General features: G+C 39.3%; 1 protein-coding gene across 3 annotated transcripts in view; it reads right to left on the reverse strand.

Moving 5' to 3' along the window:
- The window catches only part of GSK3B (glycogen synthase kinase 3 beta), a 156,191-nt gene that overhangs the window by 52,842 nt on the left and 90,925 nt on the right, over window positions 1-12,424 (reverse strand). For all 3 annotated transcript variants that reach the window (XM_041002660.1, XM_041002661.1, XM_041002662.1), the window contains exon 7: window positions 2,419-2,516. In XM_041002660.1, coding sequence (XP_040858594.1) covers window positions 2,419-2,516 — 98 coding nt within the window. The remainder of the gene's footprint in view (window positions 1-2,418; window positions 2,517-12,424) is intronic.

A 12,424-nucleotide genomic window follows, 5' to 3' on the forward strand; every position in this document is an offset into this window, starting at 1 on the left:
GAATTACAAAGACATAATGAAAGCCGTTCAAACAAGAGCTAGACTTTAAAGTTTAATGGCAGGCATAAAATATGGGTGTACATATGTTTACTTAATTTCCTGAGCACTTTCTTTTGTATGTTCAGTGAATTAGTTAAAAGTAAAGATGAAACAAAACATAAAATCCAGAAACAAAACCATTAGAGAGATAATATAATTCTGAAGACAATCAGAAAAGTATCACTTTAAGAGTACTGCAGTACAGTGAGCTTTTACGCATTAAGGGAAAAGCCAGGATACAAGAAATACTGATGGCTATATTATCACAAAAATCAGGAAAATACAGTCCATTATCAGTTTTTGTGTGAGCTAAGAATTCATTTTCACAGACTTGTAGCTAGTTTCAAGACAGGAAATACTAACTTTGAATCCCAATTAATAGACGTGCTATGTGCCGCATGCAAAATCATGATTCTGATGAAGTACCACCCCTTACCACAAAACAAACCATCCAACCATCATATTTTTCAAATGTACAGATGTTTCTCTTTAGTTATTTAGGCACTCATATGAACTTCCTTGATTTTTGTCTATTGCATACAAAGTCTAAAAATATCTTACCCCTTGTAGGAAAACTTTGCTAACTTATGCATTAGCACATGATTTTAAATAATGGACGTATAGGTAAATCAGCTCTTGAGAAATAAAAGACAAATTACTCAAATTCAGATCTGACTGTAATATTTAAATAAAAGAAGTACTTTTGTTCACAAAGGGTAGCAGTAAAATTTGACAGGGAAAGATGATTACTGCTCCCTGCTACGGAAAAAAAAAAAAAAAACCTGCATACCATCATGGTCTCAGTTGTAAATATTTATTTGTGTGTGTTTTTAAAATTTATTTTAAAAGAGTGATTGAGAGAGACACAGAGACAGAGATCTTTCATCTGTTGGTTCACCTCCCAGGTTACAATAGCCAAGGCTGGACTAGGCTAAACTCAAGAGCCGGGAGCTTCATCCAAGTTTTCCAAGTGGGTAGCAAGCTGGGCCAGCTTCTGCTGATTGCCCAAGCCATTAGCAAGGACGTGGATTGAAGTAGACCATCAGGAACATGAAACGATGTCCATATGGGATGCCAGTGTCACAGGCAGTAGTTTTCCAACTACGCCACAACACTGGGCTCAAATGTAAGTTTTGAGAAAATTAAATAGCTACTAAGGAAGAGCACTAATCCCACACTGTACCCACACACACAGACACCCATCAGGATCATCTCTAATGAAAACACTTCACGGAAAGAAGTAAAAAGACCTTAAATTAACTTAATCATGGACCTAGGCTCAACTGGTGGAAGTAACCAGAGAGTCTAGGCTCGGTATATAAAAACTGAATTCAAGCTGTACAAATACAGAATTGGCTATATTCCTAAGCAGCAACTTGATGCCGAGAGGCATTCAGGGAAACAACAGAAAGTCATCTGCCAGGAAGATAACTTCATGGCCTTTTCACTGTATGTGAAGGAAGGGTCTAAATAACTTCTAAGGACACATTAAATTTCACAATTGTGTGGAAAATTTGGGAAACCACAAATAAAGTCTCAAAGACAGTTGGCATTATATGAATCCATCTAATAGTGCAAACGCAGGCAATTTATTTTCTTTAACTAGAAATTCTGTTTATATCAATAATCTACCCATACACACATTCATTTTTCATCTTGCAATGTTTACATACTGAAAAATTATAAAGTTCTATGTACTCCCCTGAGTGTTAGCAGAGAAAGCATGTTGAATAAAAAGGTACACTTTTTGCTTTTATTTGCTTTACATTTTAGTGAGCCTACTCCTTTCTAAGTACTTTTAAAAATACATCAACTTAAAATTTATTTTTCTTTTCATTTGTTATTTGCATGAAACAGAGAAACAAAAACAAAGAGAAATCTTACAACCATTGGTCCTCCAAATGCATCTAACAGCCAGGGCTGGATTAAGTCTGAAGTACGGAGCCAGAAACTCAATTTGGGAATGTCATTTAAGTAGTAGGCATCAAACCACTTGAGCCATCATCAGCTGCCCCCACAGGAACAAACACATCAGTACAAAGCCAGGACTGGAAGTAGGAAACTTACACTCAGGCACTCTGATATGGGAAGTAGGTATCCCAAGCTGTATTTTAACTTTCAACATCAAACACTTGTCCCAATACACCTATTTCTTGATCAGATACACAAAACAACTTTTCCAGAAACATACAACACAAAAACAGTTAAATTAGAAACCAAAAGGTTGGTGGCCTCTTACAAACCAAAACTTGTTATTGTAACTAGGTCACTTCCTAGATTTTTTTTTTAATTGTGTGGTGTGATCCTTTGTGTATGTAATATTATTATAACAGAACCAAAATTCCTTCCAGTTAAAAAATTTAGATTAAACCTTCTCACCTTGATAATTTCCACCAACTGATCCACACCACTGTCTCCTGGAAATATTGGTTGGCCTAGCAACAGCTCAGCCAATACACAGCCTGCAGACCACACATCTGAAGAGGAAAGAAAACAAATGCTTATTTGCATTTTGTAGATTCAGTTTTTAAATGTTTATGCACATTTCCTAACTTTTCTTGATTATAAAGTAAATATAAAGATTGAATAAACCAAGACAGAAAAGTAATAAAGCTTCAATGCATTTTAAAATTAAGCATTAAATATGGTAAAGAGCAAATCAGGCCCCTAAATATATTACAATAGGGGCCAAAGATGTGACATAACAAGTTAAACCATGGAATCCGGCAGCCGCATCCCATATGGGTACTGATTTCAGACCCAGAGCTCCACTTCTTCCTGTGTAAGAAATGAAGATAGCCCCCAGTTCCTTGGGCTCCTGAACCCATGTGGGATATCTGGAAAAAGCTCCTGGCTCCTGGCTTCAGCTTGACCCAGCCACAGCTATTATAGCCTTTTGGGGAGTTAACCAACTTAGGGAAGATCTCCCTGTAATTCTGCTTTTATAAATACATAAATAAATCTTAAAAATGCATATTATATTAAGGTTAAAGCCTATTAACGGCAAACATTGGGTTTTCATTTCTTCAAATAGCAAAACAAGAAATCAGAGTAGTATCAGAATAGTATCAGAGTGATGACATGACTACTTACACTTGAAAGTAAATGAGACACAATCTGCACATTAATAGGTACTCACAGAGAGGAATTAAGAAATCTTCCATACTCATTGGGTTTTAAGCCAAACTAAACTGTCAGAAAAATTTTAAAACTTTAAATGACTGACTTTTATGTTCAAAGATCAGGACAGAAAAACGTGAAAAATGTGCTTAAATGCAAAGGAACGGTAAAGGAAGTATGAATTTTATTCCATGAATGATAAAAATAATGCACTTTTAAGTCAAAGCAAAATCTCTAATCCTTGGGGGCCAGGGCTGTGGCATAATAGGGTCAGCCTCCACAAGTGGCACTGGCATCCCATATGAGCACTGGTTTATATCCAGCTGCTTGAATACAGATCCAGCCCCAGGCTTCTGGCTGGGAAAGCAGAGGAGGATAGCCCAAATCCTTGGGTGCCTACACCCATGTGGGAGACCCAGAAAAATTTCCAGGCTCCGTCTTTGATTGGCTAAGTTCTGGCCATTAGCCATTTGGTGAGCGAAATAGCAGATGGGAGATCTCTTTCTGTAACCCTGCCTTCCAAATAAAAATAAAATAAATCTAAGAAATCTGTCGTGTTTAAAGAAAACTTTAAAAAATTAGTATTTTATTAATAAATAAATGCATTAAGTTACAAAGATTTAAAGTGCATTGCTGGCCTACTCAGGATATTTTCTGCCCTGTCTCTACTGTCCTGACATGACTGTTATATTAACAATATATTCTTTTTCTCTCTTAGTTCTACCAAGATCCAGTATAATGGTATAGCATATTATGCTCTCTGCCTGAAATGCCAACATCCCACTGAGTACCAGTTCTACTCTGAGACGTTCCATTGTTGATTCAGCTCCCTGATAGAAAAGAGCCAAACTGCTAGGGTCCTGGAACTCTTGTGAGAACTGGATGAAGCTCCTGGCTTTGGCCTGGCCTAGCCCTGGGTATCATGGTCACGTGGGGAATAAACTAGTGGTGACTAGAGGCACTCTAATTCTGGATATTAAGGTTTCCTGCTAGAATAGCTGCTTCTCAGTTTCCAGATTCCTAAATTTGTATCTATGCTCAATTACTTTAGGAAGATGGCTGCGAATCATTGCTAGGATTTCCAATCTACAGTAGGGAAGAGAGTGGCATGGAGACAATTTAGAGTTCTGATATGGTGAGATGAAAACTTTGTTCCAGTGAGTATTTTTTTTTACTGACCTAGAAAAATGACAGAAAAGTCATTTAGAAAACATGTTGATTTTGCCCAGTACCTTTTCTGCAAATGAAGTAAATAAAAGAAAATCTGCTAAGGACTTTTTATGTGAGTCAATATAAAGATATTTCCATTTTTGATCAAATCTAAATAATTACAACTCCTTATTAATCTAAATTATCTACTTTGACCTAAAGTTTAAAATATCCTTTTACTTAGCTAATTAAAAAGAAAGTAATATGCACTCACTTCTTTGCTCTTTATTAGAGAATAATTCCTCTCAGAAGACAAGGCTGGAAAAATTGCAGAGGAATAATTATGCATTCATATAAACGTGAGAAACACTTTCTTATGCAGTACCCTGCTACAAATGTGGAAGGTGGGCAAAACATCAAGGAATACTATTATCTAGTAGCTATTATTGATAATTAATAATCAAAAGCTTCAGCTGACAACTGTATTAGTCATCCCCAATTCATAATCAGTCAACTTACTAAGAAGGCATATATTCTTTCTGGGAGATACTAAAAATCTCTTCTCTTACTTTATAGCACAAATGGATGACATTCTTTAAACTGAATAAAACTTCAACCATACAGAAGGGTTGAAGTCAGGCTAGTGCACCAGATTTCTGAGGTGCAAGACAAAATAACTTCCATGCTTACTTTTTTTTTTCTACTTGTTTATTTGTATTGGAAATGCAGATATACAGAGAGGAGGAAAGACAGAGAGGAAGATCCTCCATCCGATGGTTCACTCCCCAAGTGGCCACAATGGCTGGAGCTGAGCCAATCTGAAGCCAGGAGCCTCTTCAGGATCTCCTATGAGGGTGTAGTGTCCCAAAGCCTTGGGACATCCTCAGCTGCCTTCCCAGGCCACAAGCAGGGAGCTGGATGGGAAGTGGAGCTTCCGGGATAGAACCGGCACCCATATGGGATCCCAGTGCTCAAGGTGAGGATTTCAACCGCTGCTACACTATCGCACGAGGCCCCCATGCTTACTTTCACAGTGTTTAAGATTATCTAGCTTAACACACTTTAAAGACAAAAAATAATTAGATTTAAAGGTGAAGCTACTGAATACGGCTTAGACTAGGGTCCATTTCTAATTCCAGTAAAGACAACAATGTTTTGAGTAACTGTCTCAGTGTTACAGAATAACAGCTTCTTAAAAGCTCAATTCACTGTGTTAATCAACCCTTTATTTTCATTCTGCTATTCAGCTTTATATCTATTTACATAGAGAGATGCCCTCAGCAAGTCCATGAAAAATGTGTATTCTGAAACACATGGCATAGGTTTCAAACATATTTTGTTTCAAAATAAAACTTTTAATTTATTTTCTATGTATTTGAGAGGCAGGGAGAGGTCGGGGGTGAGGAGGACACAGAGAGAACTAGACAGGAGAGTGACTCCATCTACTGGTTCACTCCCCAAAAGCCTGCAATATCAGGGACTGTGCAAGGGAACTCAACCCAGGTCATCAGTGTGGGTAGCCGGAAACCAATTACTGTAGCCATCACTGCTAATGGCTGGATTTGGGAGCAGAGGATATTACACCCATGTTATTTGGATCAAGATGTGGTAATCTTAACTACTAGACTTAATGATCACTCCTAAGCTAACCTTTTAATTTCATTTCCTATGAACTTTAAAAAATAAACTGCTTTTATTTTAAGGGACAGTAGTCCAATTTATCCCAGTATCTTGGATTTATATAACCTGTATCATAAACCCGAACAAAATATAAAACAAATGGAAAGACCCGTAACACCCATAAAGACACAGGTTGAAATTTATTCTAGAGGACAGCTAAGTTAACAAACACAATAGCTTTATGTTTCCAAGAAACACAACATAGTACTTTATGTTGCCAAAAGTACTTTCACTAACATTTAGTCATTAGAGTACTTAGAATGTAGATAGAATTTAGTCCTGTCTCCATTTAACAGCTCGGCTAGTAGCAATAAACCTGAGGTCAAACTAATCACTCTTTGTACAACTTTTCATTTGTTCCTTAATAAACACCAACTATCACAAACATGAATAGATTTTAGCATGACACAGCATACACATAATTCCCCTCCTCTAGTGAAGCAGAGCGCAAGGCACGATCTGTACAGCCCTGTAACGTCTAGACCCATCTTAGGAAAAAAAAGCAATTTAAGAGTATGCCTTCTCTACTTGTGTTAAAATTCACAATGACGGTGAAAAAAAAAAAATGCTGCGTGAAGAACTGTTAGCCCTAGACTCTAGCAAAATGTTCTCTGGCATTCTGCCTCTTGGCAAAATACAAATAATATACTTCTATTTAGGGATATTTCTCTAGAAAAGAGAATTTCTACCTGTATCAGGAAGCAAAAAAATTGCCAAGTTATAGTTGTTGTTGTTGGTTTTTTTTTTTTTAGTTTTTTTATAATGTGGAATATTTTGGCCTATATATTCATTTTTTGTGTGGCTGTATAAAAACTTACATACTAAGGAACTCCCTCACACACAATGTTTAAAAGTAAAATAATTTGGTGTCCACTTACATAACCCTGGCCTGAGGTAATTAATTCAATCTTAGCTTTTTGTCTATGCCCAGTGGACCACATTCGCTATGATAAATTCTAGCTAGAAGGTTAAAAGAGGATAAAAGAAGCCAAAGATTGAAGATAACTGTTTATCAGTACACATCTCTGTTGCAGACGTCTACAGAATTAGTGGATTCAATTTACTAGAAATTCATGATGAGTTAAAATTTTAACAAACCAGCATGGTAGAAATGTCAAATATATGATTGCCCTACCATCACATGTAATGTTAATTGTGATGCTACGTTATATGTCATGTCACATCATGTCACATCATATGTCATGGCATGTCCAATGCCAGCACCCACATCAGAAGGGGTATAAAACCTTTGTCTCTGCTACTCGGCTTCTTTTTCCAACTTGTGGTCTTCTCTCCTGCTTGTTCCTCTGCTGTGCAGGGAAAGGCCCAGGAATGGACTTCTTTTTGCTTAATAAAGGCCTGTTTGTACCTGGCCGTTGTTTTTTCTTTCATGGCTGGTTGGTAAATCTAACATTTTGGTGCTGAAACCTGGGCGGTGGGTTTTAGACTCCACCTGTGGAGCCTGAGTCTCCCCACTCCTCTCCAAGCCACTGACCTCCTGGAACATTTGCCAGCTCCACACAGCTGTAGGCCAGGTAAGCCCTTCTGCCTAGCCACTTCAGTCCCAAAAGTCCTATTCACTGTTTGATCTGTTGTAACCAGGCATGTTGGACCCTGTTTGAGCTCTGTGTCTAGGGAGACATCTCATTCACTGATGACTTGCTCGTTTGGGCACCCAGGGTGCTAACAGGGCCCTCTCATTGTCTAGGGAGACGTCCCACTCACAGGCACGCCCTCCGTGGGAAACTGGGTTCCCTTTCTAGTTCACTTCTTGAGGTGAGGACATTTTCCTCCAGCCAGAATGAATCATAAGACAACTGGGACAGAATGGACAACTCTAGTCTCGGGCCTACAATCTCCAGACTCCACTGGGATGTCTACTGGCTAATTTCAAAGGCACAGGACTAAACCAGGTGTTAGGCTGCAAATGTCTTACCTCTCAGACAATGATTCAAAATGACTGGCGGAGGGCACATTCAATTTTAATATCCTCATGAAATTGGACAATGTCTGTCACTGCAACTGCAAGTGGTCCAAAATATCTTACTAAAGACCTTTTGGGATCTCCGTTCCTGCCCTAAACTTTGCTTTATCTGTTCTGTCCCAAGTTCTCCTGGTATAGCAAATGATGGCTACCACGGTTACAGGCTATACCTGTTTGAATATTGTTAAAATCTGTTTACCCTGTATCAAACAAGTTATTCATGTTATTCTCATTATTTTCTCTAATGTACAATGTAAGTTAACTGTAAGCATGTATTTTTACCTCAAATTTATAGCAGACATCATGTCATCCTCAATTCATTAAATACACTAAATTAAGCCAAAAATCTCCCTCAGGGGCCGTGGTTTTGGCAAACCATTTTACTTTCCAGTCTTCAGATATTTGAGTGAAGGAGGGTCCTCAAACCCCTATCTGAGAAACTGGTAAAAAATGGCATTTAGAGTCTAAAAACTCGTGAGGAGAAGGCTGAACAGGCAAGACAGGCAAAGTTACAGAAAAGGTTACCGAAAAAGTTCTCCAATCCCAGGCACTGGTGGCAGTTTTACACCCAGCTGTATCTTGTGAGGCCCAGGCACTGCTGGAAGCCTGCTTTAAATGCAGGCAGTCCCCCCAATGTCCAAACCTGTGCCCTCGCAAGCTTACTAAGGCATGTACATATTTCAGGCAAATGGGACAGTAGAAATAGGACTGCCAAAGGTTGGGATCTGGGGTTCTGATGATCCACCTCTATGAAGTGCTGTACCCTCCCCTGAAGCAATCCTATCAACCCTGCCAACATCTGAACTCTTGAGACTGGCTGAGGATTAACAGGGCCTGGGGATGGGCATCCCATTACCCTGGCTGAACCCAGGATCTCCACTGAGATAGAGGATAAGTCCATCAATTTCCTGGTGGATATGGGGGTTGCCTATTCTGTGTTGTCTGCGCATGCTGGCTGCACCTATCCTTCCTGGATCTTGGTTATGGATCCTAACAAAAGTCCTTCTAAACTCTTACAAACGGGTCATTTGCTGTGTACTCTTGAAGGAATACCCTTCACCTATTTCTTCCTGGTCATCATCCCCTTGTGCCCCACTGCGTTGTTGGGACACAACATGCTAATCACACTGGGGACCTCCCTCACTCTGTTTGGAACACAGTCTTTGCTGACATCACTTCAGCAGATTCGGCAGAAAGTTGTCAGATATTTACTCATCCTGGTTGACACTTTGTTTCAGAGTTTGGCCTCTTGACTGTTATCCACACAGACAATGGACCCGCCTTTACTACACATACTATACAGTGGATTCAGATGCCTTGCCTCTCCAACCAGGAGGCTCACCACTGCTCAAGACTCTTCACCCGGTCTCACTTCAGCCACAGTGGACAGGATCTCAACAGCGATCCTTGCCACTTCTCCTAATACCATCTCTCCCATCTCAAACCTATCTGAGCCACTACCTCATCTCTGTGGGGGGTTTAACAGATAGGGCCTAAGACACTAATCTTTAAATGCCAACATGCCTCTCCTGCCTCCAGTCCTACTAATAATCCTGCTGTACCTCATGTTAACCTAACAGATCCTTACATATGACAGATCACATCACTGGCAGAAATAGCCTTACAAAATTGTCGAGCACTGGATATTCCAATCGCAAGTAAAGGGGAAACCTATATAGATTGGGCACAGTGAAAACTGGTATGGGCCCAGCAGTGTGGTCCAGCAGCTAAAGTCCTCGCCTTGAACACCCTGGGATCCCATGTGGGTGCCGGTTCTAATCCCGGCAGCTCCACTTCCCAACCAGCTCCCTGCTTGTGGCCTGGGAGAGCAGTAGGACAGCCCAAAGCTCTGGGACCCTGCACCGTGTGGGAGACCGGAAGAAGTTCCTGGATCCTGGCACCAGATCGGCATAGCATCAGCTGTTGCACTCCCTTGGGGAGTGAATCATCGGATGGAAGACCTTCCTCTCTGTCTCTCCTCCTCTCTGTATATCTGACTTTCCAATAAATAAATAAATCTTAAAAAAAAAAAAAAAGAAAACTGGTATAAAAAACTCACAACCAATATGTAACAGACTCAATAATTTACTAGACCCAGGTAACAACTGTGGTCTCGATATTTGGGAATCCCCATGGCTGATTCTGCTATTCATTCCACTGATAATTACAGGTCCCTACTAACTATTGCCCCTTGCTTTATAAGATTCATCATCATAAAAAAAAAAAAAAAAGGAAGACTCACAAGTTACTTTCAATCACATGTTACTGAACACCTACACTCAGGTACTCATGGAGCAACTTCCAGACCTCACTTAGGACAATGCCCCTCTCCAGCAGGAAGTAGCCAGATTGACTTTGTCACCCCTTTTTCTATTACCAAGAAGCCAGAATGATGGTTATGCGGTTGCAAGAAGTGGGTGGACACCACAGTGACCTCAGCCAGAGGATCTGTCATGCTCTGAAGGCAGTCAAGGCCACATACGAGCCAATGATGGGACACAGGCCCACATTCCTTGCCCTATGAGTACTGATGCCAGCACCCACATCAGAAGGGGTATAAAACCTTTGTCTTCACTATCCAGCTTGTCTTTCCCACTTGTGGTCTTCTTCTCTCCTGTTTGTTCCTCTGCTGTGCAGGGAAAGGCCCAGGAATGGACTTCTCTTTGCTTAATAAAGGCCTGTTTGTATCTGGCCGTTGTTTTTTCTTTCATGGCTGGTTGGTAAATCTAACACTCATCAGACAACACATCAATGGGTGGCCACAACTGGACTGTGAATCTCCATATGATAGCAAAAATAACCTTTTTCCTTTGAAAGTTAGGTTCGCTTAGGTATTTAATTGTGATGATGAGCAACTGACTGGTATTCTGGTGGTAATAAACTTCCTGCTTGTGTTTGTCTTAGAAAAAGTCTTTATTTCCCCATTCCCCTTCATTTATAAATGATAGCTTTGCCAGGCACAACATTCTTGGTAAGCACTTTCCCATTCAGAACTTAGAAATTATCATTCTATTCCCTCCTGGTCTATAAGTTTTCTATTCAAAAATATTGTGTTGGCTTAATGAGTTTTCTCTTGAATGTGACTTGCCATTTTCAATTACAGATTTTACAATTCTCTCTTCATGTGATACCTTTGACAGTTCAATTATAATTGCACTGTAATAAGGATCTTTTCTGATTATTGGTATCTGGAGTTGGATGGGTCTTATCCACAGACAGCATATCTTTTTTCAGTGTTAAAATATTTTCACCTATGATATCCTTATGTTATGCTGAACAGTTTTACCACGATTTTACTCCTCTCTTCTTTAGGGGATCCAAAATCTCAAATATTATTTCACTCAATGGTGCCCCAGAGGTCTTGAAGGCAATCTTCATTGCTCTTTTTTTTTTTTTTTTTTAAATCTGACTGTGCTACTTCTTAAAATCTATGTTCATGTTCAGGTAATATTTTTATACTTAAAAATATTTTCTTATTTAGAAAGGTAGTGACACAGAGATAAGAGACAGAGCTAGGGATTTTCCACTTGATGATTCACTCCCCAAATACCCAAAACAGTCTGGGCTGGTGCATGATGAAGACAGGACCTTGGAACTTCATCACGGTTTTGTACATGGATGTCAGGGATCCAAGTACTTTGGGCCATAATCTATTGCTGTCACAAACTGACACTGTTATGGGGTGTAAATGTTGCAAATCGCAGCTTAACATATTACACTATACTACACATTCCAAGTTCAGATTTTTTTTTTCACTTGCTTGATCTAATATTTAATATATTGTTGAAACTTCCATATTTTTTATTCATTTTACTTACATATTTCCAAGGTTTAGTTCCTTTTTAGTATCTCTGTATCTGCCAAATGTTTTAATAATATCGTGTCATGCATTGGTTTCCTGATTTTGTGAATCTGTCCATCCTTATATTCTTTTATAATTCTTTGAATATCTTTTACAATTCTTTATCAAACATTTCATCAACCTATTTGCTTAGGAGTTTGTTCCTAAAGCATTACTCTGGAGAGGTACTCTTTTTTTTTTTTTTTTTTTTTTATTGTTGCTTACACTGTATTGTGTAGTACAGTTTTATAGGCGCTGGGGATTCCCCCCACCCCTCCCCATACCCCTCCCCCCATGGTGGATTCCTCCACCTTGCTGCATAACCATAGTTCAAGTTCAGTTGAGATTCATTGCTTGCAAACACATGCCTAGCATAAAGTTCAGCGTCTTATTGTCCAGATAAGTTCAGTGGCCTCCTGGGGAGACCTTCTATGGTCTGAAGATAGGTCTAACAGAGTAAAGATCCGGTCGGTTAAAAGCCCCAACAAGGCCTCAGTATCAATATACAACATTATGGAATTAATTGACATAGTATTGGGTAAACAATATGTTAAAAATAATGCAAGTTCCATTCTTCGAAACATCTGGGTTGAGACAGCATCAATGACACG

Source organism: Ochotona curzoniae, unplaced genomic scaffold (genome assembly GCF_017591425.1).
Source record: "Ochotona curzoniae isolate NIBS_2020 unplaced genomic scaffold, NIBS_Ocur_1.0 scaffold_2587, whole genome shotgun sequence".
Classification (NCBI taxonomy): domain Eukaryota; kingdom Metazoa; phylum Chordata; class Mammalia; order Lagomorpha; family Ochotonidae; genus Ochotona; species Ochotona curzoniae.